Genomic DNA, 27,010 nt, shown 5'->3' on the forward strand with positions numbered 1-27,010 from the left:
GCTGGAGCCGATCCCTTCTGACATTTAGCAAGAGGCGGGCGGGATACACCCTGATGATAATAATAATAGTAATACGTCTAACCTCTGATTCTTTGCCTTTATTAATTGATCAAAATGTCAAGTTTGCAGTTAAAAGTCCCTTTTTTATTCAATTTCTGAAACTTAACTGGACTTTCCATGAAATTAACTGGTGAATCAAAAAGCCCTCATGACCTTATTTCTGAATAATCCTCATATCGCTTTTAGTGCCTGTAACTTTTTCCCAGTGCCGTGTGAGGTATATACAACAGAAGGGGATTCTGGGAGGTTGTCTAAAAAAGTGTTCTGACCTCTTGAGCACTACTTGGATTGCAGTGAAAATCCCTCTGCCCATCAAACACACATCTCAAGTGTCTAGTTTATATATAGAGCCAGACTCTGGCTCAAAATAAACAACACAACCAATCACTAAGAACATTGTCACTGTATCCCCAAGGAACAAGTTAATGCACACAAGGCTCTGGAGTCTCTCTCAGTAAAAAAAACGACATATAGTCACACATTGTATTTTTTGTCAATCTTTTATTAGTAAACGATTGACAATTCCCTTTTTACACATTTGGAAATACACAGCAAACAAAAGTTCTCAGGTATTTTGTTACAATCAATATGAAATTTAATAAAAAGCTAAATATGGTCACTACAGCTCAGATGGTTTCACTGCAAATGGTGAACAAGTCCACTGTGGGCACACGACTAGAATAGAGTCATTGATTTGTGTGCAATCTGATGGTATTTATCTACACTGAAAAATATACACAATATAGATTAATCACATTCCCAGGGCCAGCCCGAGACTAATGGTATTTTTCAATGCAAAATTGGCAAACACTATTCATGCCTCCCGTTTCCAAATGAGGGGGAAACATGTCATCATTATCAGAACTCAAATATTTTTGTAAGCATTTTATGCGATTAGTACTTTAAATCATTATATTACAACAACAATAAAAAATGGTTAATTATGCATGATGTAGTAAAATAGTTTTGACATTATTTGGCACCAACGTCTTCATCGCAATACGAGCTGAGCAAACAGTCAAAACTTTCAAATAACACCATGGGATATTAAGGAAAGTCTGACACCCGTGCAAGAATGTTTCATAAAGTGTTTCACAGGCATATTAACATGCTGCAGACAGCGTTAGTTCGTATTAGAAGCCAATTAATACAAACAGTCAGTGAGTCAAAAGTGCAGCTGCAGTGATTCCCTTCTTAATGTGATGGCGGAGGTTTTAGTAGCTAGTGTTGCTATCATGATGTCATGCTTGGTGAATTATCAAAGACAGAAGAGTGTTTGGACTCTCTGTCATATGATGGATGAGCAAACCCGTCACCAAATACACATAAAATGAGGTTCATATAAACCTGTCATTATCCTGTTGGAGATCTTTTGCACAGGCATTTGCTTTTCTGTGTGAACACATCACTAATGTCTCCGATTAGGTCACATTTTACCTTTGTCATTATAACAACTATTGCACTCCACAGAAGAAATCCTGAAAGATTAGGCGGCGCTACTCTGCACTGTATTCATCAGTTACATTAAGACGCTCAAAGGCAAATTAAGTGTCATTCGCTGGCAGAAAAGGACACAATTCACGTTGAGAAATGTGCCGATGCAGTCTAACTAAGACCATATCTGCATTTCTTTTGGCAAGTTTGAAAATAGGTTTTGGGACTGAGGGAGCTAATAAGATCCAGGGAAGCATGACATTACAAAGAATGATAAGTCAGTGTGGACTCATTGATCCACTGCTGCTGAAGTTCAAACAATATCAAGAGGCAAATGAGATTGCTGTAACATAACATAAGGATCACAGAGAAAACGGGTGATGATGTGGCTCTGTGAAAGCTGTAACTGTACCATGATTGAAATCTGGCCCGGCAATAAGTTTGTCATTTAGGGGAACAACACAGAAGAGAGAGGAAAGTCAGAAAGCAGACACTGGAACAAAGTGCATACAGAGCGCAATGGAAACAAAGGTTCATTAAGGGGTCAGCATGTCAACACAGTGTTACATCTGATTCTCCACCTATAAACTTCTGCTGAGGGGAGATTTAAGCTCCAAAAATCGGAGCTTCCTCTGAACGAGGTCGAGTTTCCAGATCTCGTATTGTTTCCATCACAGGGCAGCTAGTAAAACAAGTTTGGATGTGTGACCCGGGGGAGAATGAAAAATATTTATCGCACAATTAAAGAATTTGGCAATACCTCAGAAAAACTGGCCTTGCCTGTACAATTTCTCGTGAATAGCCGCGAAGGGCTGCAGACAGACAGGAGATTAAAGAAAAAATGAATTTGGATTAGTGTTTGGAAACAACCGGCGAGATTCTCTGTGCTCTGCGGGGTACATCATCCACATGAGCCTGTTCATGGATCTTCAGCAATTACAAGTGGAAATGTGGAACACATGTGAGCAGCTGGAACTGTTCGCTTATAATCAGCTTCAAGACAACCAACAGTCAGAGAATTCCGCCCTGATTAAAGCTCTGTCACTGGGACAAGAGGACTGTTGGGTTGCTCTCAAAAGGGAGATGGCATTATTTTCTTCAATTTTAAACTATTGTAATCGTCCGCAGGCAAGCGACGATCAAAATATCCTGAACGCCAAATGAGAGATTAATTAAAGATGTAAAGGAATGGTTTGGATAATATGCTGCTTAACTTTGTGGAAAGTTAGATGAGAAGATCAATACCACTCTCACATCTGAGCATTCATTAGAAGGAGATAACAAACATTTGGTTAGCGTAGCTTAGCATTAAGACTGGAAAGAGGTGGTGACAGCTAGCTTGGCTTCGTCTTCATGTTGAGCTACGCAGACGTAAGAGAGCTATCAATATTCTCATCTCAAGAGTGCTTCCAAAAATGTTGAACCATTCCTTTATCGTTAAAAGGAAGCAGATGTATACACACCTTTTTTTCTGCATATTCAACTGTTTGATTTAGGCTGAGATCAAAACCCCATTTTGATATTTTGCCTTGATGAAAACAATCAAATGTAAATCAAGCGTGCACCTTCTTTCCTGACTTTTATCCTTCAAGCAAACGTTAACATCAGAGATTGGTACAAACATTGATCCCTTTGATCAGAAATATCCGATTAATAATTGATTATACACATTAATTATAAAAATGGATCCTTCCTAACGTTTCGGGGGAAAGGTCTCCCAGGAAAATAAAGGCAATAACTTAAATATTATCTAAATAATTTGAGGTTGAGATTTAAACATTGTCAATTAACTTTTTGTTGAAAGATAATATATTTGTACAAATTTACAGCTACAAGTCACTTCTGAATGAATTTGATGAGTCGCTGATCAACATAAGACTACACCATACCATATAGAGACTGGAGTCCATTATAGAAGCCAGAATGTCTGTGTGTGTGTGGGGTGTGTGTGTGGGGGGGGGGGGGGGGGTCTTCCCCTGTCTTTTTAATGTATTTGTGCAACCATGTTTGTCTGTGCTCTGAAAGTATTTCACCTGCAAGCAACTTACAGACGACACATGATGATTTGCTATCGTTAAGCAACACTATGTATTTTTTATTACCTTGAAATAGCAGCTTCCACATTAGTTTGATGGTTCATTGACTAGGATAGGGAGAATTTCCACTCCTCACCCTGAACCTCTCTGCTTGCTCTATGTGACGACCTCCTGTGTTTAAGTGACTGATAGTCGCAGCTTAAATTGTCAGAATCACGGTGAACTGTTGAACTGCCGATCAGTTAAAAAGTCTTCGAAGTCATTAAAAACTACAGTTTATGTTTAATATTCCCTCAAGAAACTTTTAAAATATGAGAAATTCCACACAGAGTTTGGTGTATTTGTTACAGCGGCTTCAGGAAGCCAGGGATCACTTGTAATATTAACAGTTCAGTTGTTGTCTGTTGTGAGTGGGACTACGCAGTAAAAGCTCCAGCTAAATCGGAATTTATCATCACACGTGGCTGCAGAGGGCCCTGTTTCTCGGTAAAAGTTACATAGTGTCGCTTTAAGTGCTTTAAAAATGCATTTACTATCATCATCAGAGTGACACTGTCGCACCCGGATAACAGTGCCGGCAGGATGACTGAGGGCGTGTATAGCTGAGGCAGGTCGGGGACACAGAGAATAGGCAAAGGTCAGGTCATAGGTCATGATGGAACAGTCACCGGCATCATCAGCAGCACGTCCTGCGAGACTCTGAGGCCTGACGTCCCAGTTTGAAACCTTTTCCTGAAGTGCCTCCTGCTGCCTCTACAACGGGGATCCGCCTACCTGTGAGACAAACACATTCTTATTTGCATGTGGCGACATGTGAAGTGACAGCACAAAAAAGACTGGCATACTTTACAACATAGTGATAGACAGCCTGTTAACTTCCAACCTGTGTGTTCCAGAGCATTCAGAGAGCACTACTCCCCAAACACAGACTTTTTGGGGAAGTAAAAGTATCACCCTTAAACTTAATTTAAACTCAGGTTCTTCTGGTGGAGTTACAGGTGGTTGAACGGAGTTTCTCAAAAAATTTCTGCTCCCCAGGGAAACCTCCTGCTGTGGAAACACACTTAAGGTGTAGATCTATTGAGATCATAAAGGATTTGTTGAATAACAAGCATATTCCACAACTCTAATATATTACTAAATTCTCATACGTTACAGAAGATCTTGCAGCATAAAAAGTATTTAAATGTGTGGAGGAAAAACTTTTTAGTTTTCGTTCCGCTCTGAAGTCTGTTTAATCAGTAGTGTAAGTATTATATAATTTCATGTAAGTATAAGATGTTTTAGTATTCATACTATATACAAGTGCGTTGTAATAGGGTAATGGTACACCGCTAATATGTATATCTCGTTTTTAAGGAAACTCCAACTTATCTGGCATTTGAGCAATTTACTTCATGATTATCTGTTTCTTATCCTGAAGCAGCTCATCAACGTCAGAGCTCTGTTTCACACTAACACTGATAACACTCTAGACACATTTAGAAGTAGTACCTCTATTTGGCAACACTGCTCAAAACACACTTATCCAGTCTAAAATAAGCAGTTCAGAAGTCAACTGTATAGATGCTGTGAAAATGATTAATTAAAGAATTATACGACTCAAGGCATTTGAGGACATGTAGGTCAATAATACCAAATGGTGGAGAAACACACTCACTTATCTCTATAAACACCTCATTGATGTTAATGGCGTTCTTGGCGCTGGTTTCTACAAAGATGGCATGAATGGAATCAGCATAATCCTTGGCCTCTCTCTCTGGCACTTCTCTGTAAATACAAAATGAATATGTTGTAATATGTTCACAGATTGTTAAATTTCATGGATGATCTGGTAATCAGTTCATTTGTCTACCTGTCCACCTCATATTTAGACAGCAGACAGAAAACTTATGAGTAGGGGCAAGTTTTATCTCTAACTCAGGTTCACCTGGCATCAGAAAGGTCACATTTGTTGCCAGCGATGGCAACCACGATGTTAGGAGGCCCGTGCTGACGCAGCTCCTTCACCCAGTTCTTCAGTGTTTGGAAGGACTCCTGGTGGTAAGAGTAAACAGCATGTTTGACTGAGAGGACTTATAAACAGACAGCACACCATATCTCTGGAGAAAGGTTAAAGAAATCGTTAGACATTCTGGGAAACACATGCATTTGCTCTTGTGATGAGAGTAAGATGGAAGGATCAGCACCCCTCTCATGTCTCTATGTTACAGAAGCCAGCAGGCGGTTAGCTTATTAAGCATAAAACCAGGGGGATATGGCATGGGATATTTCTTGGCCAATCCATGAAATTGTTTAGCACATTACCACAACTTTCTATACTATAAGCTGTAGTATCAGAAATGAGAGCGTTATCAATCTTCTAAACTAATTCTCAAGATGAACTCATTCACCGAAAATGTCAAACTTCAGGAAAAGACACAGACTAAATCAATGAAAGTATTCACTGAGTAATTAGTGGATTAGTGGTTGAAGAGAAAAAAAAAGCTAACAATACCTCTTTTGTGATGTCATAAACAATGATGGCTGCTGCCGAACCTCTGTAGTACATCGGTGCCAGAGCACGAAACTGTGGGAAGGCAGAGAAAGGAAACAGTTATAAAACACTGTAACAATTCTTCTGAAGAAAAAAAGAAGGTTCAGTGTTGGACAGGGACGGCAAGACGTGTCTAAAGCCTCTCAATGAGATTCATCTCTGTCTGAACTAGACTGTATGATCTACTGACATCATTAAATATGGATGCAGCTTTGAAACCATGTGAAACCGAAGATGATCAGGGTAAATAGCAATTTAGAAGATCTTATTCAAAGTCGATTAATCACGGCTCGTCTCTGGAGACACTTGATTTACTTCCAGTTTTCTTCATTCTTGGATGAGAACTAAAAATATAATTTCTCTATAATTGCACTATTGCATTTTTGACACAGAATTAAACTCTAGGCTTTTATTAGAATAAGGCTTATCCGTTACATAAGACCAGAAGGTGGTGATAACTCTCACTGTGAGTTCCATTAGACTCAATAAAACGCAATTACAAAAACCTTAAAAAATAAGCAAAATAGACACAGTTTCATAAAACCAGAGACCTGGTGTTCTGAGCCCACAAGGCGAGCAGTTTAATTTAAAACTGCTCGGCTCGTCTTTCCACCAGGACCTCACACATGTGGGAGCCATCAAGAGAAAGATGAGCAGAATGTGTCAAAAGCTGTTAGGATTTTTATATTTATGGAAGACTATACATTTGATCTCAGCCCAACACATCACAAAGCCCTCCATAATCAAAACAACATGTGCAGAACGTCCACCCCTGGCTGCCTGGGAGGCAGGGGTTTCTTTTTCCTGTGCCAGCTTTTGGTATTTTTCTGGCAAAAGACTTTCCAGGGCACCGTGAAAGCTGGCTTTACAAATTAGCCTGCTGTCATAACATATCAAGACGTATTGGGGTTTTCACCTCATGCTAAAGGGAAAGCAATGGTTAAACTACAGCAACAGTTTAAAGTTTCTAAGCTGCACAAATATTCAGGATGGTGTCTAAACAGCCTTTAAGACAATTTCAAGACAGCAGCAGAAAGAAAAAGACTTATTTCTAATTCCTTTAGCATTATTTATCTCCAGGGACGGAAGATAACTGAGTAAATTTACTCTAATGTTACATTTTAAAACAACTCTAAGTTGTCCAAATTTTTTTACATTCACTGCTACTTTTTGCTTAATTCATCATATTATAAATGAGGCATTGTTCCACATAAATCCACCAACCGCATATAAAATTGTAAAACATTGGCTCCACTGCAACTAGCTACAACCATGAAATGCCTTATATATATATTTTATACAACTAATATATAACGATATAACTTTTTTAAGTTATAGCACATTCTGCAGATGTTAAATAACTTCTATAGGACTTCTATTTGTAGAATTAATAAACTGTGGTATTACTTTAATACTTGAGTAAAAGATCCAAATACTCCTTACACCTCTGTTTAGTTCCTAATACAACAGTTGATTATGAGGCCATTTACTATACCTTATTTTATTAAATGCTTCTATTAACAACTACAAAAATGTTTAAATGTAATAGTTAAAAGTGATTCGGGATTTTAAGGCTGTTACTGGGTTATAATTGTTGTAAGGGTTTCCCCGTAACAGAAATAAAAGGCTGTTGAGCTGTATTTATTGTATTACACACAGGTGCTCTTGTCAGTTTGCCAAGTCCCTCATTCAACAGTACCACAAACTACAGCCCACCAAAACGACCATAACTTTGAATCGGCTCCTCTTTAAATCTAATTCCAGAAAATGTTTTATATAAGAATGTATTCAATTTGTTTTATTATTTCCCATCTCCAACTCCTTACATGTGAGAATATTAAGCAGACTAATGACATAATGTAATTTGTATTAAGTAACAATATTTATTTTAAAAGAAGCCCCCATGTCTCAAATAGACTTGGAATGACCCTTCTTTCCCGCCAATTCTATTTTCCATTACAATACGATGGAATAAACTATTCATCTTGGAGTGACACTGTTACCTCAGGAAAAGCACACATTCCACATAATTACAGTTGTTACTGGCCGCCTGTCCACCGATGGATATCCAACTTGGGATACTTGGCAGCGGCTCTGAAGAGAGTGCTGTCTCTTTCATTGGCCAGTGTGTGGCTGCAGCACCGCCAGTCCTGTGTGGTCTATCTGTGCCTTAACCCTGAGCAATCACACCGAGGCCAGTCGTCTGGCCGCACAGCAGCCAAGAAAACAGCCCCACTGATACCCTGTGAGTGCTTATTAATTGCTGCGACCACAAGCTGGGTGAATAATGAAAGGAACCCTCCTGTTTCAGTCGGATGCAAGGTTCCCTTTGCTTGTTTTCAGTGAGACGGAGCGCCGAGGAGGGGGAGGCCTGGAAGGGCTGTTGACAGCTGGGCTCAGATGTGCTCCTAAGGTCTCATGTGGTATTGAGATATGGATTGTGGAGTGTAGAAATCGCCGAGCTTTTCCTTACTGCCCTGGTCTCCCCTTACATGTGAATTGGCTGGCTCTGTACTCCCCTTACTCAACTCAACAGATTTTGATAGGCCAAAGCTCCACAGAGGTAAGAAAACAAGCCATGAAAGGCTTTGAAATACCAGAGCAGCTTTGTACCAACGGGATGTTGCAACTTTTTCAGGCACAGATGCGAAACACTGTGAAAATAACAAAGTGGATTTGTGGAAATGAAAAAAGGTGCTTAAAATGGAAAAAAACACAAAAGAATCAGAGGAAAATAGGTTGTTTTCAGGAAAACACAAAGAGGAGAAAAAGACAGGCCTTCTGGCAGTGACTCTCAGATAACACACAGTGGCAGCACACACCAGTGGAGCGAGACAGCTTTTGTTTCTCCCTCTCATCTTATCTTAAACGAGGCTGCACTGCTGTCCCCTTAACCGGTGAAGAGGGCAAAGCTTTCAGAGTGGGAGATAACGAAAACACGCAACGTCCTACCTCACCTGTCTGGAGAAGACAGCAGCAGGGAAAGGGATTGTGTATGAGAACAACAGAAGGACATGCACACAAAAGGGGAAGTGATGTGTAGGGAAGTGATGTGGAGAGATAGTGCAGACAAATGTGGGATGTAGGGTGTGAGTCAAAGGAGAAAGTAGTGGCTGTCTGAGGCATGGTGTCGATTTCACAGGGTTTAACACCAAATCTGCACTCAGACACCAAGATGTATCCTGTTTCGGGTTTCACATGTCATCAGTTTGTATGGTTTTAGTCAAATAAAAATGATGTGGACACGAAGCTTTCCAAACATGGCATCTGCAGACACACACGCATCCAGATTATGTAAGAGGGAGCACCTGGACATGATAGTTGCCAACAGACAACATATTTCAGTGGCGTGTAGCACTTCAAATCAAACAAAAGGAAAATATGAGTGCAATGAGAGAGAGAAGAAATGAGATGGAAATTAGAGGCAGGACAAAGATTTTGAAATGGAACTAATCTTTACAGATGCATTTTTCCTACCATAATAACACACTAAAAAAAATTCAATGATTAGAAGAAGGAAAATCCAAATCACACCACACAACATTTAAAGTCCTGAAACACGAAGTATGAGTTTGGGGCAGAACTGTACCTATACACAGGTAAATGTTGCCCCCTATCAGAAATAATGAACAACTGCACTGTTCACATTCCTCCAGGCCGGTTCAGGGAGTGTCTCATACATGTGTCGTCAGCTTTTTCACTTCCTTTTCAACCAGTTTTGTGTGTTTTATTATCATGTAAGAACTTTGTGCTGTTGAGGCAAAACATATGTAGATCCTCCTCCGCTTTGTTTAAAAGGCCCATTAAAAAAACAAGGAGAGTACTAACCCGCTCCTGCCCTGCTGTGTCCCAGATCAGGAACTTGTGTAGTTCATTTTGGTATTGCACCGTCTTGGTCATGAAGGACGCCCTGGTGAAGAGAAATGACTTCATGAGACACGTATAACATGAGTTATATTATAAAAATATTCATCTCATATAGTGATTTACAAAAGTCAGAAACACTGGAAAAAAACCACATCTTCACTTGGATCAGCAGAAGATTGAAGATATCTTAGACTGTGCACCAGCTTTATAAAAAAAAAAACCTCTCAAATGTAAAACAGGAAGGAAATGGTTTCATGATAGTCAGCCTCATACTTAATTTTTTGAGGTAGACGATATCAAAATGTGGTTTTAATGTCTGCAAGTGCATATTTATCAGGTTTATCAGATTTAATACGCTTTTATGTATTCTGAGTAATGGTGAGGCTATTATATTTTACCTGCCAATCCTGTATTGAAATGTTTTCTTCTTACCTCCATCAGAAGGTTATGAATTCCCCCGTGTCGGTCTGATGGTTTATTATTTATTTATTGTCAGCAGAATTACACAATCCTGCTGACAAAACCACTTTGGATCAGACTTGGCAGAACGATAGGGACGAGCCCATTACATTTTGGACTGAATCCATTTAAAGTGGAGGATAATGCAAATTAATTTACCGCAGTCCTTAACAATGCAAGATGGGCCACGTTTCTACAATTTCTGAGGAAAATTTATGAAAATGTAAAATAATAGTTTGGTCTTGAGAGTGGTACACTATGCACGATGTGATATATTTGATTATCTAACTCTTTCAGCTGTAAGTGCGATCAATTATTGATGACTGGTAAAAATGATGATGATAGTTTACACAGAAGAAAGCGTCTGGGTGTACTTTAGGCGCATGTGTGCACTGCAAGAACCTTAACCACGACAAATGAGAGAGGCAGAGAATAAACATACCCTCTAGCGTGGGAGACAACAGGAACTTACCCAATTGTTGGGTTGATGTTTGGGTCAAAGCTGTCCTCCACAAATCTCCAAACAATACTCGACTTTCCAACGCCAGTATCCTGCAAAAGAGACCAAACAAAGTTGATGCTTTCTAAACAGTTACTAGAAGTATAATCACAGAAATAGAAGCACATTATCTGGCTGTGCACCACTTCATTGTTTCTATTTGTGGTCTGCTGCTTTTTCTTCCTGCTCGTGTTGAGAATGATTCGGACACATGCAGTAAAAATTGACAAAGATATAAAAAAAAAAAAAACATATAAGCCGATGAAGAGGATGTTCATCTTACTTCAGCAATACAAATGAGTGGCAGGGAAAATGATGGCTTATGCTGTTGTTATAGGCAAAACTAGATGTGGATGAATCTTGCCATGTGAGAGATTTGTGAATAATAGCAGAAGTAACAGAAGTATTGGTAATTTAGTCTGATAGTTAAAATGGATTTTGACTGATGTTTTTAAACAACCCTTTGGTCTACAACGTGTGAAAATACACCCAGTTCCCAAGAAACCAAGGTGACAACTTCAGATTAGTTTTTTTAGCAAATCCTCACATTTGAAAAGATGGAAGGAGAAAATGTTTTGTCATTGTTGCTTCATATGCAACTTATCAGTCCATCGATTATCTTTCTGTCGACTGACTGAACTAAACAGTGTTTGAAATCTTGCTTGTAGATGATGAGCAGGAGGAGATGACGTGAGGATGCTGTAATGTTTCTGGGATGCGTCTCTGCTGTGTGTGGCTTGATGGTGTTGTTGTACGAAGTCTGGACGTGGTCAATGAGACATACACTAGTATTTTAAAGTACAAACAAAGAAGTGAAGAGACATGAAGTTAATTAAGAATATAGTGCATGTGTTGCCTTCCTCTTGATCACTGTTATGACCACATTTAACCCATGTAAACAAACCATCCTCGTTATGGAGCTGCGACACTCATCCGATGCTGCAGGTACAAATATGAACCGGACACAGACGTGTTTACACGGGGATCGATGCTAACTTACCCCCAAGAGACACACTTTGAGCTCCCTCAGCGCCATATCGATCTACTCTCTGTCAAAACTGGTTTGTTTTGGTGCTGACGACCATTGACAGTTTCCTCCTCCTCGTGTCGTGAAAGTTCCTCCGCTGTCCCGTGAGATCGAGCCGCTTTACCTCATCCTCATCGGGAGCTGCCACATTAGCGCCTCGGGTTAGCTGACGTTTGCCATTTCGCGGGGGTTGCAGTCGACGAGCTAACTAGCTAACAGTGGAGCTTCCCAGTGGCCCCGTCTCCATCTTGAACTGCGCGGTCACGTGACCGCTCGGCTCTGTTATGCGTGTGTGTCTGCGTGCGCGCGTGTGTTTTGTGCGTGTACAGTGAGTGAGACGCACACAAAGCCCACGGGCTCGTGTTCGTACCGGGTTCTATGTGGAGTTTGTGCCCCGGCTCAGAGGCACTTTGTCGGCGGAGTGGTTGGACGCGCGGCGCTGTGGGGGACACCAGCACCAGGAAGTGCTCTCAGGAAGTAGTTTGCAGCCGCGTTTGAGTGACAGCTGTGCGGCGGTGACAGCCCACACCGGGACGGCGGCCCCACAGAGCCGAGCCAAGACTCAAGATGGCAGGTAATGGTACTTTTAAATTTGTCTTTTCCTCCGTACCTTCGCGCTGCGTGGACTCACGGGGAGCCACGCTGCGTTCTCCGGGGGCTGCAGACGGTGGAAGCCGCGGCCCCCACGCTCCACCACCTTTGTGCTGTTCCCTGGCGAAGTGTTCGCTTCAAGTCAAGCGAAAGGGCTGGACACAAGCTGTGCTAGCAAACTTAGCAGCGCTAGCAAGCTAGCTAACCAAAGCTACTCAGCGGTGTCGAAATGAGTGACTCCGATGCGTCATTTGAGCGACTAACTCCTAAGCAGATGTGATTAAGTGTCCGAATCCTCCCCTTCTCCATTAGCAGAACACCACCAAGCGCAGTGAATCGTGTTTATTATCGAACTGTTGTTGTAGCCAAGCTAGCGAGGTGACCTAGCTAACGTTAGCCAAGTTGCTAAAGTCATTTTCAGCCATAAGCTGGTCAAATCCTCCGTTATAGCGCAACAAAGAGGAGATGTTGTGCTTCGTCAACCTGCTTTTTGATGCCGGCGGTGAAACCCATAGCATCTTTACAAGCTCCACTCGCGAAAACACCACGTTTATTGTTTCCGATTGAGATGCGAGTTGTTTTATATTTGGATCACATTCCCTTGCCTGCCCAGCTGTAAACACAGACATTAGCCGAGCCACCACGTTTCTCCCCCTGGGGTCTATTTCTTGATTTTTCTTTTGACTACCACACTTTGCTATTGTTGTGTATACCGGACTGGATGCTACTGAACACAAAACACGATAGAGAGTTTTCGTGTAGTCTCGGTATACAGCAAAAAAAACATTGTGTCAAAAGGCGTTGAAAATCACCTTTTTGCTGGACTCGTTTAATCGTCTGAAAATATAATTGTCCTCCAGCTGGACATTCGTTTTTCTGGGTCACTACCTGCATTATATTTCTAGTTTCCCCACTTTTCGTTATTGACATTAGATCTGACATTATAAGTCGATTAATCAATTGGTTGCTCAACAGAACATTTATTTACAGTAATTTAACAACCAATTATCATTTAAAGTGATTTTCAAGCAATGAATTGAATTCTAGTCACAACACCGCAATTTTGAGCTGTTTAACTTTTATGTATAAGTTATTTGAATATCTGTTGTTTGTTTGACTGGTTGTTGGACAAAAATACATTTTTTAAGTTGAAGATAAGTCAAATGTGGCTGAGAAGTTTACATTTTCACTATTATAGGAAACATTAGGTCAATTAACATAAAAAATCAGTAGATTATTCAATACAATTTGTACAGCCCACATTCACAAATCATAATTTGTCTCATAAGGCTTCACAAGGTGCGACGTCCTCTGTTCTTAACCCTCAACAGGAGTACAGCTAAAACAACAGTAATGGATTATGGAAATATTCACGAGTTACAGCCCTAGTTAGCTTAAAATAATAGTCGACAATAAGTGTTCACATGAAGTGTTTTTTAAAGGGGGAAAGTACAATCCTGAGCTTGGAGGTGTATCAGAGTTAAATAAGGACTTTAAACAGAATATGTGGAAATGTGAATTGAGTCAATGTACTGTTTGACCTCCTTAACCCTCGAGCAGGAGACAATTATTGCCGGACTTTTGTATTGGATTGTTTTAGCGCGGTTTCAATACACTTAACATTATGCATATCACAATGATAGTCAGATTCATTTTGTGACATACAGCATCTTTTTTGCTGGGGGGGGATTATCGATGTGAACATGACTATTTTAATTTACTAACTTGAAAAAATTCTAATTTAAGAACTAAAAAGCGGTTCCAACAGTTGCTTTGATGTCGGAAGTGTTTCCTTTCTTTTAGGGATCCAGGAAAAACACTCGGATATTAAATTGACTTGTTTTGAATTCTTCTCACATTAACACTCTGAGCACAGAGTTTCTGTTTTACTATGATTAATCAGCAAGACCACACTGATTTATTGCCAGTGTTCTGGAAGGAGACTTCATATCCATTCTTAGTAAATTGCAGCTTGTATACCTGTCAATCCAGAACTCCTTATTTCATCGGGCAGAGTGGTGTGTAGAGACACTGTTATGGTATGTTGATGACAAGTTTGCCACCATGGACCCTTCAACCCTCTTATTGTCTTATCCTTGCAGGTCTATCTTTATACTTTGAAGATGGCCATGATGATTTGGACGACTGTGAGTATTCTGTTTATTTTAATTTCAAAACCACATGAAAACCCCTCTGGATTTAGGGATTCATTTCTTGCATATACTGTATGTGGAGCTTTGTTTTTCCTCCCTTCATTGGAGAGGTATATATTGAGGTGTCATCTTTCTGGGCAACCCCATTCACCCTTGTGAAATCTAAAGCTGTCAACAGCTTTTCAAGGTTTCACACCATGCTATTATTAGCAGTTATACAGACCAGCAATCCCTGTTGTCTGCATTAGCCATGGTAATGAAACAGTGTTTAGCTCCAAATTTAAAGTCAGTGTGTATTTATGGTTGAACGATTTAATGGAATAATCAGTTGGACTAGAGCCTTTCTGCTTAATATACCCGTTGGAGGTTATTTAGCCCTGACATTCAGCCTGATTCAGTAGCTCAAGCATGGCATTGTAATTAATGAGGTACATCTGTCAGTGTCCCTACTGTACGTGTTTTGTTTTTGTAGGCATTATACATTTATTTGTGAAACTGTTCCAACTTATGTGACTCTTAAATGACTTCACGCTCCCTCCCTCCCAGTCGGATTTGATGACTATGGTTCGGAGTGCGACGGAATCCGCATCACAGCCTTCCTCGATGCTGGACAAGACAACCTTACCCCTCTCGGGAGGCTAGAGAAGTATGCCTTCAGCGAGAATGTTTTCAATAGGTAAGTGCAGCCATGTGCTCAGGCAACACCCACATCCACACTAAACGCTGTCATGGGCCTTTACTACAGAGCAAGATCAATGTAACGGTTGATTCTACAACTCTAACCGGGGGGAGGGGGGGTGGATGTTGTGCTGCGTCTTGTCTTTATTTGTCCTTTTGTATTTATGGAATTCTTCATTTATTATATCACAAAACTCGCATTGACATGTCGCAAGTCCTTATTCTTTCTTTCATAGTCATCTGAACCACTGTCTGAGTTCCTGTGTAGTTACTAATCACATACCTGGGCTAACTCTATACTGCAGGAATGTCAAGTGACTTAAAGTAGATCCCTGAATGTATTGTGTTTGTCTCAATGTGGCTGTAGACTGTTTTACACGCTGTTTTACACGCAGTCATTTTCTTAGGCTCATCTGCAAATGTTAAATACTGCCCTGTTGTCTCCGAACAAGTTTGTGTAACTGCTGTCGTCATGCTTTTCATGCTCGGCTACACAGAGTTCAAGCCCTCTGGTCATTTTCAAGTACACGTGTGTGTTTGTGTAAGGCACTTGACAGCTCTGTCAGTGCTGTGTGTTACGCTGTCGCACTCACCACTTGTAGGTATCGGCAGGCGGTCTACTAACTTGAAGCTCCTGTTGCTTTCTAGGCAGATCGTGGCTCGCGGCCTGCTTGATGTGCTTCGGGAGTTCAGTGACAATGAAAATGACTTTATCAGTGTCATGGAGACAGTTGCCAGAATGTCAGAAGACGGAGGTAGATGGATTTTCCTGTTCATCTGATAAATCTGGAACAAACCATATATTAGTCTCCAATTCAATCTTTCATTTGATAAGCATTATTAAAAAAAATCTTGCTCACCTTTTGCCCTGTAACTCATGTAATTGATCATTAATTGTATAATGTGGTGTGTTTCAGAGCCCACAGTGCGGGCTGAGCTGATGGAGCAGGTCCCAAACATCGCCATGTTTTTACACGAGAGTCGGCCCAACTTCCCAGCCGCTTTCTCAAGATACTTGGTACCAATTGTAGTCCGGTATCTCACTGATCCAAATAACCAGGTAGGTTTGTTTTTTAAACAACTATTTACTGTTTTTTACAATGAGTTTTATTTTTGTTAATTTAAAACAGTTTTTAACCTTGCTTTAATCTTTAAAGGTGCGGAAGACGAGCCAGGCAGCCCTGCTCGTTCTGCTGGAGCAGGGCCTCATCTCTAAAGCTGACATGGAGACCAAAGTATGTCCAGTTCTGATCGACCTCACAGAACCCAGCAGTGACGATGACTACAAAATAGAGGCTGTTGCTGTAAGAATATCCATAATTCATATATTTTTAAGTGTCATTATCGTGGGATAAATAATATTATAATAACAACGTGTATAGCTTAGGTGCAAGTCCGATGCTGCCAGGGAGGCGCAGTGGGTTTCTTTTATTGCTTCATGGTGATCTGTCAGTGCCTGTATCTAATTAAGTAAATGAATGTTTATTTCCTCTTTTATTTATACGTGGGTGTTCGCTTTTCACTCCACTCAGTCTAAATCAGATTTTGCCTCCTGAAGCACCCCCCCTCCCACATCCTATACAATGCACACACACTTCCTCTCTACCCTTAATACACCTTAATGGTTTCTCTCTCTAAGGCACTTTTTTAAAAAACTTTTGTGACGGTTTTCACTTCACTACAAATGTTCTGCAAGTTTTTAGTCATCAGTGCATAACAGTGGAACAATGAAGCGCAGGATGAGTTGTGATGGCACTAACTGCTCCCCATATATCCCCATCTTCCAGATCATGTGTAAAGTTGTCACCATGTTGAGCAAAGACACGGTGGAGCATCTGCTACTGCCACGTTTCTGTGACCTGTGCAGTGATGCCAGACTCTTCCAAGTCCGCAAGGTAACAACCTCCACACCACACTTATATCCTCCAACTTATACAGGATATAGGTTGTACCAGTCGGAAATTACTTTATGGTTCTCTACAATATATTCTGTTTTTAACCTGTAGTAACATGGATCAACTTGTTCGAGCTGGAGTTAAACTGTTTTTTGGGTGTTCCATGAGGATAAATTCAATAAGAGAGAGAGTTTGGCTTAATTCTGTTTTGTGCATCAAGTTAGCCCACACTACATGGTTGTTTTCTGAGGAATGTTAATTCTGTGGTCTAACTGGTGCCAGTTGGAGGATAGTTTTTTTAGGATCTGCAAAGGTGGTCAAATGTGGTGAATAATGTTCAGCTCTATATAAATGTGACATTTTTTTCCCACCACATTTTTTTAATTCATTCAGTAACATTTTTTCAAACAGCACTGAATACAACTTTACAGAGATGAAACCAATGCATTTTATGTCAATGTGTTTATTATGTCTGTATTATTTTTGGTTATCTACAGGTCTGTGCGGCAAATTTTGGGGAGTTCTGTTCTATTGTGGGCCAGGAAGCCACAGAAAAACTACTGGTGAGACCCTTGAGACTCAATGCTCATCACATATTTACACTTATGTCATTATGCAACATGAAAGTTAAACATTAGTGTTCGTCAAGCTTTTCCTGAGTCAATACTTAACATAGAGCATTGCATTTAGTGCGTCAAAGCTAGTTTGATTGCTGTCACGCCCTTTTACTGTTCAAACCTGCATTGTTAAATCTGAGTTGTACTGACTTGGTTTTTCTTTTTGATGTAGATGCCCAAGTTCTTCGATCTGTGCTCAGACAGTCTGTGGGGGATCAGGAAAGCCTGTGCCGAGTGCTTCATGATGGTCTCAAATTCCACCTCTCCAGAGGTGCGCCGTGCAAAACTGTCACCCCTGTTCATCAGTCTCATCAGTGACCAGTCCCGCTGGGTAGGACACGCAAACACACGCACACAAAACAGAACATCCTAATTCATACAGTTGCATAAAATAACAAGCACATTCATCTGTAACTTCCTCTGCACTATGATGAAAAGTGCTACTGTGGTTGCTTGGCTGTGGAATCCAGAAAGTTTCATTACCTCAGTGCTGTTTGCACCGTTTAGTTCCCTGATGTCTCAGCTGCATACTTTCCTTTTTGTCTACATTTAATTTGTTTCATTTCTGTTAAATGAAATGTAAGTAATAAAGAAAAAGAACAATCTGAAACTGTTGAAAGATTTTACTTGCAATTTTGCAAACTTCCATCGAAAATTTCCTTTAAACTGGAGTGTTTATCACTTTTGAGTCTGTACAGTCCAATTAGACCGAAGTACAATGATAACTGCATGTGTCCACATCTGTATATTATTTGCGTAAATCAATGGACCAGAGCAGAAATACTGTTCATTAATACCCAACCCATTTCTTTCTGCTTTTTTCACTGCTTAGTCACCGTTGAGGCTCTAACCTGTATGAAAGAGGCTATAAAGATAACGTTTAGTCTCATTAAACTTTAGTCTTCATACAGATCTGTGTAGTGACAGTGAAACTGAGAGATTCCTCCCTGCTCCACTTCCAGGTGCGCCAAGCAGCCTTTCAGTCATTGGGACGTTTCATCTCCACCTTTGCCAACCCCTCCAGCACAGGCCTTTACTTCAGAGAGGACGGTGCCCTACTAGAGCTCCCCAGGTGTACATTGGAAGGGTAAGACCCCCCCGACCCACAGTCACTGCTGCAGAAATAGACTGGTGTTTTTTTCAGTCTGGTCAAACAATAGTGTTGCACATGTTTTATGTTTATGTCTCTTAGGAACAGTTGGATAAATATTGTGTTGTAATTTCATGAGTATTTGTTCAGACACTAATAAGTTTATGTCAACACAAATGCATCATTGGCCCAATGAGTCATGATCACTGGGCTTAATCAGGAAAGAATGTTTTTTTAGTTTATCCGCTGAAACAAGTTAATACAATGATTAAAGGTTAATGCCTTGTGCCAGAAAAAGTTACTTTTGTAGAGTTTGAAATTTGCCACAATTAATAACTAGTGGCTAATGACAAGATAAGCTCCATTTAAATCGTAGTATTGTGTAAATATTATTTGTCAAGCCGTTTCTATATATTGTGTTTCTCATTTCAGCGACTGCTCCCTAAACTCTCTGAACTGCTCCGACATCAGCGGCTGCCGCACAGAAAGAACCATCGCTCACACACTTCCCAACCAGGACGGCCGTGCAACACCGTCCCCAGAACATGTGTCGACAGCCGACAATGAGGATATGCACAGCTTTGATGACAACCACAGTTCAGTTCCCGGAGCGAGGCCAGAACGTTACACCCACACTGTCTCAAACCGCAACGGCAGCCCTATGACAACAAACAATGCTAGGAACACAAAAGAGATGGACAAGACAGACGAGAACTTTAATTCTTTCAACTACTGGAGGTCTCCTTTACCAGACATCAGCGGGGAACTGGAGATGCTGAGTTGTCGTAAGTCAGGGGCCGTGACACCGAATGAGGAAAAGAAAGAGGAGGGTGAGGATGAACCTGAGGATAATTGTCCTGAGTCCAAGTCCAATCATGGCAACTCCACTAGCGACCAGATCCAGAAGGTTTTAGACTGTTTGCAACCACACATGGATGACCCTGATGTACAAGGTGAGCACACAGAGCACCGAGTATTCGTGACCTACTTCTGATCATCTGTTGGCATGTGGATTCAATTTTGCATTTGTCATTTTTCTCTAGCTCAAGTCCAGGTTTTGTCGGCAGCTTTGAAGGCCGCCCAGCTCGACAGTCCAGAAGATGACTGTCCGGCAGACGACTGTCCGGCAGACGACTGTCCAGCAGACGACTGTCCGGCAGACGACTGTCCAGCAGACGACAGGCCAGCAGACGACAGCCCGACTGACCCGCAGTCAGAAGTGCAGCCTGAGAGCAGCACGGAGAGCCCGTCTGAGGAGAGCATATCTGTGGAGGCTCAGTCAGACAGTGTGGAGAGCCCCAAAGAAGAGGAGCAAACGATGGAAACTATTCCAGCTTCAGAGTCGAGCCCCGTCCAGGCGCAAGGAGACGAAGAGACGCAGACGGAGCCTCAGGAGGAGGAGGAAGAGGACCAGGAAGAGGACCAGGAGGAGGACCAGGAAGAAGATCAGGAGGAGGACCAGGAAGAAGATCAGGAGGAGGACCAGGAAGAAGATCAGGAGGAGGACCAGGAAGAGGACCAGGAGGAGGACTCTTCACCTAACTCACCTATTCCAGTATGAGGCTATTCACATTATCGCAGCGTTTTCAGACAACTTTTTGTTTATTATATGGCTGATTGTGGCAGATGTACTGAGTAACTACATAGATAAACAGAAGTCAGTTATAACTACATCCACAAAAACTACATTTTAATCTCAAATGTTTCATAGAAGAGACCTACAGTGTGAGCTCCTTTGAGTGACAACAGTCCCATTAACTGCAGAGTGAATCACTACAGTCTTTGTTTGCATCCACCACAGTTCATGGGACTGTCCTGGCTCAGGATGGTTAACTCTTATTGTCTCGTAGCGAATCCAAAGATTGTTTCTATAAGTGGTATAGAACAACATCTCTTCAACAAGCTACTTTTTATTTTGTTCAACCGCCTTTACACACAACTATAACTGCAGCATTAGTGCAGGGACAGTAGGTCAATGTCTTGTATTGCTACCTTGCTTGTTTTTTCCCTAATGGTTTGTTTGTGAATATTTGTTTTTCTCAGGAGTCTGAACTGATAGAGAGTGTGGAAGAGGAGGGAAAGGAAGACCTGGCTCACAGCCCGGGGATGGAGGACAAGCCTAAGCTCCAGGTCAGTCAGCACCACTCTCACTCATCCTGTAGATATCGATCTGCTCCTTACTGTTGGTATTGATTTGCTGAGACATGGATTTTTAAACACCTTCTCCCTGTGCATCCTCTTTCCTCTTTGTTTAATCTTTATTCTCCCGCTGTGTCTCCAGAATGTTATCCCGCAGCAGCTGCTGGATCAGTACCTCTCTATGACGGACCCGGCCCGGGCCCAGACGGTTGATACGGAAATAGCCAAACACTGTGCCTTCAGCCTGCCGGGGGTCGCTCTCACTCTGGGACGACAGAACTGGCATTGCCTCAAGGACACGTATGAAACCCTCGCTACTGATGTGCAGGTGAGCAGAGTAATGGGAAACCACGGTGTACGTTTGCCATAATGACACTTTTATTGTCCGAACAATAACCTCAAATAAACCTGTCACTTTTGTGTTTCTCTCCTGCTCCTAGTGGAAGGTGCGGCGTACGCTGGCGTTCTCAATCCATGAGCTGGCAGTTATCCTGGGAGACCAGCTGACGGCGGCTGATCTGGTTCCCATCTTCAACGGCTTCCTCAAAGACCTGGACGAGGTCCGCATTGGCGTGCTCAAACATCTGTATGACTTCCTCAAGGTAAGATTTATAGATTCATCTCCTGCTTGTCCAAGTGGGACAACCCTTACTCAGACTTACATTAGAGATTAGATTAGAAAGCACAGGGCAAGAAAATTTTGCCACATGATTACAAAAGTGACTTTGAAGCTGTTATGAAATATAACTAATGTGCATCTCCTTGTTTCAGCTGCTGCACGCAGATAAGAGGAGAGAATATCTGTACCAGCTGCAGGAGTTCATGGTGACGGACAACAGTCGCAACTGGAGATTCAGATACGAGCTGGCAGAGTACGTCTCCTGTTCCTCTTCCACTCAGGAAGGATTTAGGAAATAATTATTTACATTTGGAGCAGACTCTTCTCTCCTGTAGGTTTTTCTAACCCTTGTGTTTGCCTGACCGTGTCTCCCTGTCTCCTTCCAGGCAGCTGATCATGATCATAGAGTTGTACAGCCACTACGATGTGTATGACTACCTCAGACAGATAGCACTCACTCTCTGCTCTGACAAGGTCTCGGAGGTCAGGTGGATCTCATACAAACTGGTACGTTGTCTTTTTTTCTTTCTGTCTCTTAGCTGGTGTAGGGAACATCTGGTTTGGGGGGAAACGTGGCTGTTGTAATACATGGTTGGGTCAAGACAAAAGGGAAATGAGTCACACAGATGGATGATGTTATGGGATAAAGTAATGTCCTGACGGATGGTTGTATTTGATCATGGTAGCTTGGCTTCATAGTTTCAAATCTGTTTCATATTTGCTGCACAGATCTTCAAATGAGTATATTTCTTAAAACTATTCTTTGAAACACATGTGACAGTGTGAAGTTTTCAGTCTTTGCTGCTTTCAGTCTAGTCTCTACAACTGACTCGATCAACAAGTCAAGTGTCTGACTTTGAACTTAATGCACATTTTTAACAACTTTCATTGAGAATTAGCTGTTTTTCCTGTAGATTAATAGTATTTTTTTCCCAATTTAATTGGTTGAGAGATAGATTTTGAACTGTTCCTCCTGTATCTTCAGGTTGTAGAGATCCTCCAGAAGCTGTATGCAAGTGGTGCCGATGATCTGGGCATGAACTTCATCAACGAGCTCACTGTCAGGTTCTGCCACTGTCCCAAGTGGGTCGGGAGGCAGGCCTTTGCCTTCATCTGCCAGGTGTGTGTCTCTCACGTCTTTGCACCACATGGTGAATTACCAGCTTCCGTCTCTCTTCTTTGAGTTCTTCTCTTATTGTTGGCAAATCGAAATGAAATGAGAAAATAAACATTAGTTTTTATCCGATGTATGGTTTCAGGAATATTGTAATACTATTTCCTTTTGGATTTCTCACTAAAACACACTTTTCTGATTGATACCTTATCCAAACTTTCAAATAGCAGCTCTCTCGTTATGTAGTGATCATCATTAGTCACATTCTCATCTGTCATCTTGTAGATGAGTCCAGCTTTGTGTTATGTTAAAGCCACAGTGGAAAAAAAACTCTTTGTTCGTGAGCCTGTTTGTCAACTTTTCTCTCGGATGAGATAGTTTTTGCTCTTTTGTATTTTCTAGCTTGTGTGAATTGAGCTCTGTTACCAGCCTGTTTGAATAACTCTCTTTTATGTGTCCTTGTCTTTTAGGCCGTAGTGGAGGAGGACTGTATGCCCATGGAGCAGTTCAGCCAGCACCTCCTGCCCAGCCTCCTCAGCCTCTCATCAGACCCAGTAGCTAATGTCCGTGTACTTGTGGCCAAGGCTCTGCGACAGAGCGTCATGGAGAAAGGTTGGTGCAAGTGAATCCCGTAACTCTAAGGAATAGCTACGATTTTGAAAATGCGCAGATAAAATTACAGACCATAATTCCCTGTAAAACTCCCAATTTGTCAGTTTTACACAACATCCTAGTTTCAGTTACTTCAAGTATCCTTTCCCATTGCCTGTGTAGGATCTTGCCTTTGTCTTTCTTTCCCCTGGTGATTCCTGATCAACGTCATGAATGTGCCAGAGAAGCTCTTTCATCTCATTGTCTTGCCAGCCTCGTACCTTTCATAATATGAAGAAAAAAAATCACAGTTGCACGTTAATATTAAACAAAAAAAAAACAAGGAAATGTTCGTGCTATTTATGTGTCAACTGCCGGGAAGTTCAACGCACGTCATAGCATGAGCGCCTGGACTGACAAAGTACAGGAGAAACTAGTGGTTTCACCCGGATGTTTTCATCACCACTGATCGGAGCAGATAAAAACCTGTTTCTACTGCGAAGACATTCGAAACCAGAGTGAACGCAGATTAAATTAATTTTCATTCCAGTTAAAAGCCAGATGTTAGTTGGTGTGTGTGTGTTTTTTGGTGAAAAGGGGGCTTTATATATACACATCAGCAAAAGTTTTTCTTATTCTGATCCTTTTCTTTCACACGTTTGTGCTGGTAGAGTTTGACTAAAGGAGTTTTGTCTGGTTCTGGGTCTACAGCTTATTTCAAGGAGCCGGGCTGTGCCTACTCTGATGAGCTGGAAGAGACTGTGATGGCGCTGCAGTCTGACAAGGACCGGGACGTCCGCTTCTTCTCCAGCCTGGACCCCAACAAAGGCTTGATGGAGACGGCCCCTTTGATTTAGCCTCAGCACCCCCGACTCCTGTTACAGCCCACCTGCCTGTCTACCTACCTGTCTGTCTGTCTGACTGACGCACAGTCAGCGCGACCTGCAACACCAGCACCCGACCAGACCCGACCCCCCGACCACTCGCCTGCTGGGCAGACCTGCACCAACGACCACTTGAGAATCCTGTCAGATGTTCAGATTTTAAGTGTGAGCGCGCTCAAACAAACACAACCCCAGTCTCTGGTTGGGCACTACATAGCACACATTATCTTCAAACCGCAAACTTCTCAGTGTTTTCAGGAAATGAGCAGGACTCACAGATCGGCTGCATCGCTTTGCAGGAGCCGCCGTATTTTCATCTGAACCGTTTTCACCCTCCACACTAACAACACTGACTCAGTCCTTCCCCGGTCACAGATTTGTAGAACTACAAACGGGCTCGTTCTCTCCAAAGCTAACTGTAAGCTTAATCATGAAATTGCAGAATTGATTTTATTATTCCTTGTTGCTTCTTCTTGTGGATTTTCTTAATGAACAAGCGGGCGAGGCCTGCCGGACTCTGATGTGTGCACTAACTCAGGGGGACTCATCTGAACCTAAACAGCATTATTAGCCTACATGATGAGCAGCAGCTCCTGGATCCCTGGGGAAAGAAACTACAGCTGTCTGAGCAACAGACCAGCCAAACCACGTAGCTCTGCTGGTGTCTCTCACCTCATTTCCTCCAAAATGCCTCTTGTCTGAGACGTCGTTCGTCTTGTGAGATGTCCTCTGGGTTATTGTCTGTTTCCCTCCTACCATCTCTTGTTCTTTTTATTTTAATTTTTCTCTCCTCTGCGTTTCTCCATCTGGTTCTTCACGGGCCACTGAAACCACTACTACTGCATAGAAGGAACAGTGATTCTGCCACTCAGCGTATCCCTCGATTAAAACCATATCTCGGACATTTTGAAAACACCACCTTAATGAACTGTTCACCCTCCATCCCCCTCCTCCAAAAAATCGGTGTCTGTTTACCAAAAATGTGACATGACACGTCTCGAATGGCAGGAGACGCATGAAATACCTCGTTTTGTACACGACTGGCCAGTGTGTCATACGTGTAGAGAGAGAGACTGCTGTGGATCGAACGGACGCATCGACTGGTGATTTTTCCTTTTTGAGTGAATCTGTGGCGTCGATTAAAACCTCTAAACAAGGGCTCACGGTGATGTTGCCACACGGTGACGTCTAGTTCGGAGAAGAGGAAGAAAAAGCAAGCACACTGTTGGATTATGCATGCATGCCCCCCCACCCTCCCTCCCTCCTTCACCCCCAGACCCTTTTTGTGTATAGTCTATTCCAATTCTTTAAAGGTTGACCTCCTGATATGAATATGTGACCATGGTAGCTTTCAGTGGATCTGACCGAGCAGTTGTACAGTAGGAATATAGGAACGGCTGTGTTAACGGACTGAAAGACAACGGATCCGGATTTCCCTGTCTTGGTGAAATGATTTAACGGATGAGGGTTCTCGTCCTGCTACTCTTTGTACAGCTTAAACCTGTGGAAAACGGTATGTGTTTATGGAACCAAGGCCAGTGTAGTCGGGTTTTTAACCCCATTCGAGATGTGTGAATATTGGGAGCAGTCACCAAGTCACTTTTTTTTAAGTCTCTTGAGCCTGTTGGTTTTCCTCTGTTGTAAATGATGACACCAACCTCTCCCCTTCTTTTTATTTTTATTTTTTGAACATAGACATAACTTGAGAACTTAAGCTGATTGTGGTGTGTGCTGTGCATCTCGAGTCTTTTCTTCCTTCAAAAGGAGAGATCACTGCAGTAATGGCGGTGTCTACTCATCTCATCTGTCTGCAATTTGTGTCCATCTCATTTTTATGTAGTAGAACAGTTAATATATACATTTTATGAAAATTATTTTTCTTTTCAATTATGCACCACTGTTCAAAGATTTTATATCCTAACTTTACAAAATTTACAACCTTTGTAATATTCAATGGTTTCTTTTAAAAAGACATTTTATGTAATGTTATTTTTAGTATTCTGTAATTAAAATTATGAAAATTTGAATGATTTTGTGTTTTACTTTTGCAAAATTGCCTGTGACGATCAGCTGTATTGGTCAGTGTGGATAAAGACAAGATGCTTTATTGAGAAAGACACTTGTGTCATTTAATCATCATGGTGCTGGTTTGACTTTCATGAAGTGAACAGTTGTTGTGTTAGATCCCAGGGTTACAGGAGTGTTTGAACTTCAGGTAAAGGGTCAGTGTTAAGCCTTATAGAATACTCTCCTATTCAATTAAGATGGTGATGAGGAGACACGCTCAACTTCTGCTTCTCTCCGAGCAGCTATCCCACGCTTACTCATCAAGCACCTAACTGAGTCATCCTCTTCGGGTCAGACACAACTCTCAGTCACACCCGTTAACGGCAGCTCCACTGCAATAGATCTGAGCTCTTCTTAATCCAATTTCCTGAAAATGGATTAGTGGCAAGGTTTTTCCCCAAGAATCCACTGACTACAGTAACTTAAGAGAACCATCAGTCTGTAGAAACATATCAACTTGTCTTTTTGCTGATTTGAAATGAAAAAATAAAACTGTCATTGATGTATAATAAAGATAAGCCGGGGGGGGGTTGTGCCCCATAGAAGCTTTCCCCTTTTGCAGGGTGTAGCAGAAACACAACTTCATACAAAATTCTGCAGACCACATCCATGTCTGTTGGTGACCACAGAATCTCCAATAATCTGAACTGTAAT

At 41.7% G+C, this 27,010-nt stretch overlaps 2 protein-coding genes across 3 annotated transcripts; one reads left to right on the forward strand and one right to left on the reverse strand.

The window, feature by feature from the left end:
* Positions 1-541: 541 nt before the first annotated feature.
* On the reverse strand, positions 542-12,361 carry rab22a (RAB22A, member RAS oncogene family). The gene is made up of 7 exons (XM_053431974.1): positions 11,892-12,361; positions 10,865-10,944; positions 9,895-9,976; positions 6,028-6,099; positions 5,461-5,567; positions 5,191-5,300; positions 542-4,304 (listed from the first exon to the last, which is right to left on the reverse strand). Exons 1-7 carry the CDS (start codon positions 11,925-11,927, stop codon positions 4,207-4,209), a joined length of 585 nt encoding a protein of 194 aa, XP_053287949.1. The 5' UTR covers positions 11,928-12,361; the 3' UTR covers positions 542-4,206.
* Positions 12,250-26,316, forward strand: ppp4r1l (protein phosphatase 4, regulatory subunit 1-like). 2 transcript variants are annotated; one of them, XM_053431844.1, is made up of 20 exons: positions 12,250-12,492; positions 14,612-14,656; positions 15,209-15,338; positions 15,989-16,095; positions 16,258-16,400; positions 16,498-16,644; positions 17,128-17,235; positions 17,733-17,798; positions 18,025-18,183; positions 18,815-18,939; positions 19,375-19,895; positions 19,986-20,497; positions 20,986-21,072; positions 21,224-21,409; positions 21,522-21,683; positions 21,853-21,953; positions 22,087-22,207; positions 22,686-22,820; positions 23,285-23,426; positions 24,117-26,316. In XM_053431844.1, the coding sequence occupies exons 1-20, from the start codon at positions 12,486-12,488 to the stop codon at positions 24,260-24,262; spliced, it is 3,150 nt and encodes a 1,049-aa protein (XP_053287819.1). In that variant the 5' UTR covers positions 12,250-12,485; the 3' UTR covers positions 24,263-26,316. The 2 variants fall into 2 exon arrangements, with proteins under 2 accessions (XP_053287819.1, XP_053287828.1); XM_053431853.1 differs by lacking the exons at positions 12,250-12,492; positions 15,989-16,095.
* The last annotated feature ends 694 nt before the right edge of the window (positions 26,317-27,010 follow it).

This window comes from Pleuronectes platessa, chromosome 2 (assembly GCF_947347685.1).
Source record: "Pleuronectes platessa chromosome 2, fPlePla1.1, whole genome shotgun sequence".
Lineage (NCBI taxonomy): Eukaryota > Metazoa > Chordata > Actinopteri > Pleuronectiformes > Pleuronectidae > Pleuronectes > Pleuronectes platessa.

Coding starts and splice junctions, on each gene's coding strand:
- rab22a (XM_053431974.1), bottom strand. CDS start 11,927: ATGGCGCTGAGGGAGCTCAAAGTGTGTCTCTTGGGG. Junction 10,945..11,891: donor TCAAAGTGTGTCTCTTGGGG/GTAAGTTAGCAT, acceptor TCTCTTTTGCAG/GATACTGGCGTTGGAAAGTC. Junction 5,568..6,027: donor TTTATGACATCACAAAAGAG/GTATTGTTAGCT, acceptor TCTTACCACCAG/GAGTCCTTCCAAACACTGAA.
- ppp4r1l (XM_053431844.1), top strand. Junction 16,096..16,257: donor CAGAATGTCAGAAGACGGAG/GTAGATGGATTT, acceptor GGTGTGTTTCAG/AGCCCACAGTGCGGGCTGAG. Junction 17,799..18,024: donor AAGCCACAGAAAAACTACTG/GTGAGACCCTTG, acceptor TTTTTGATGTAG/ATGCCCAAGTTCTTCGATCT.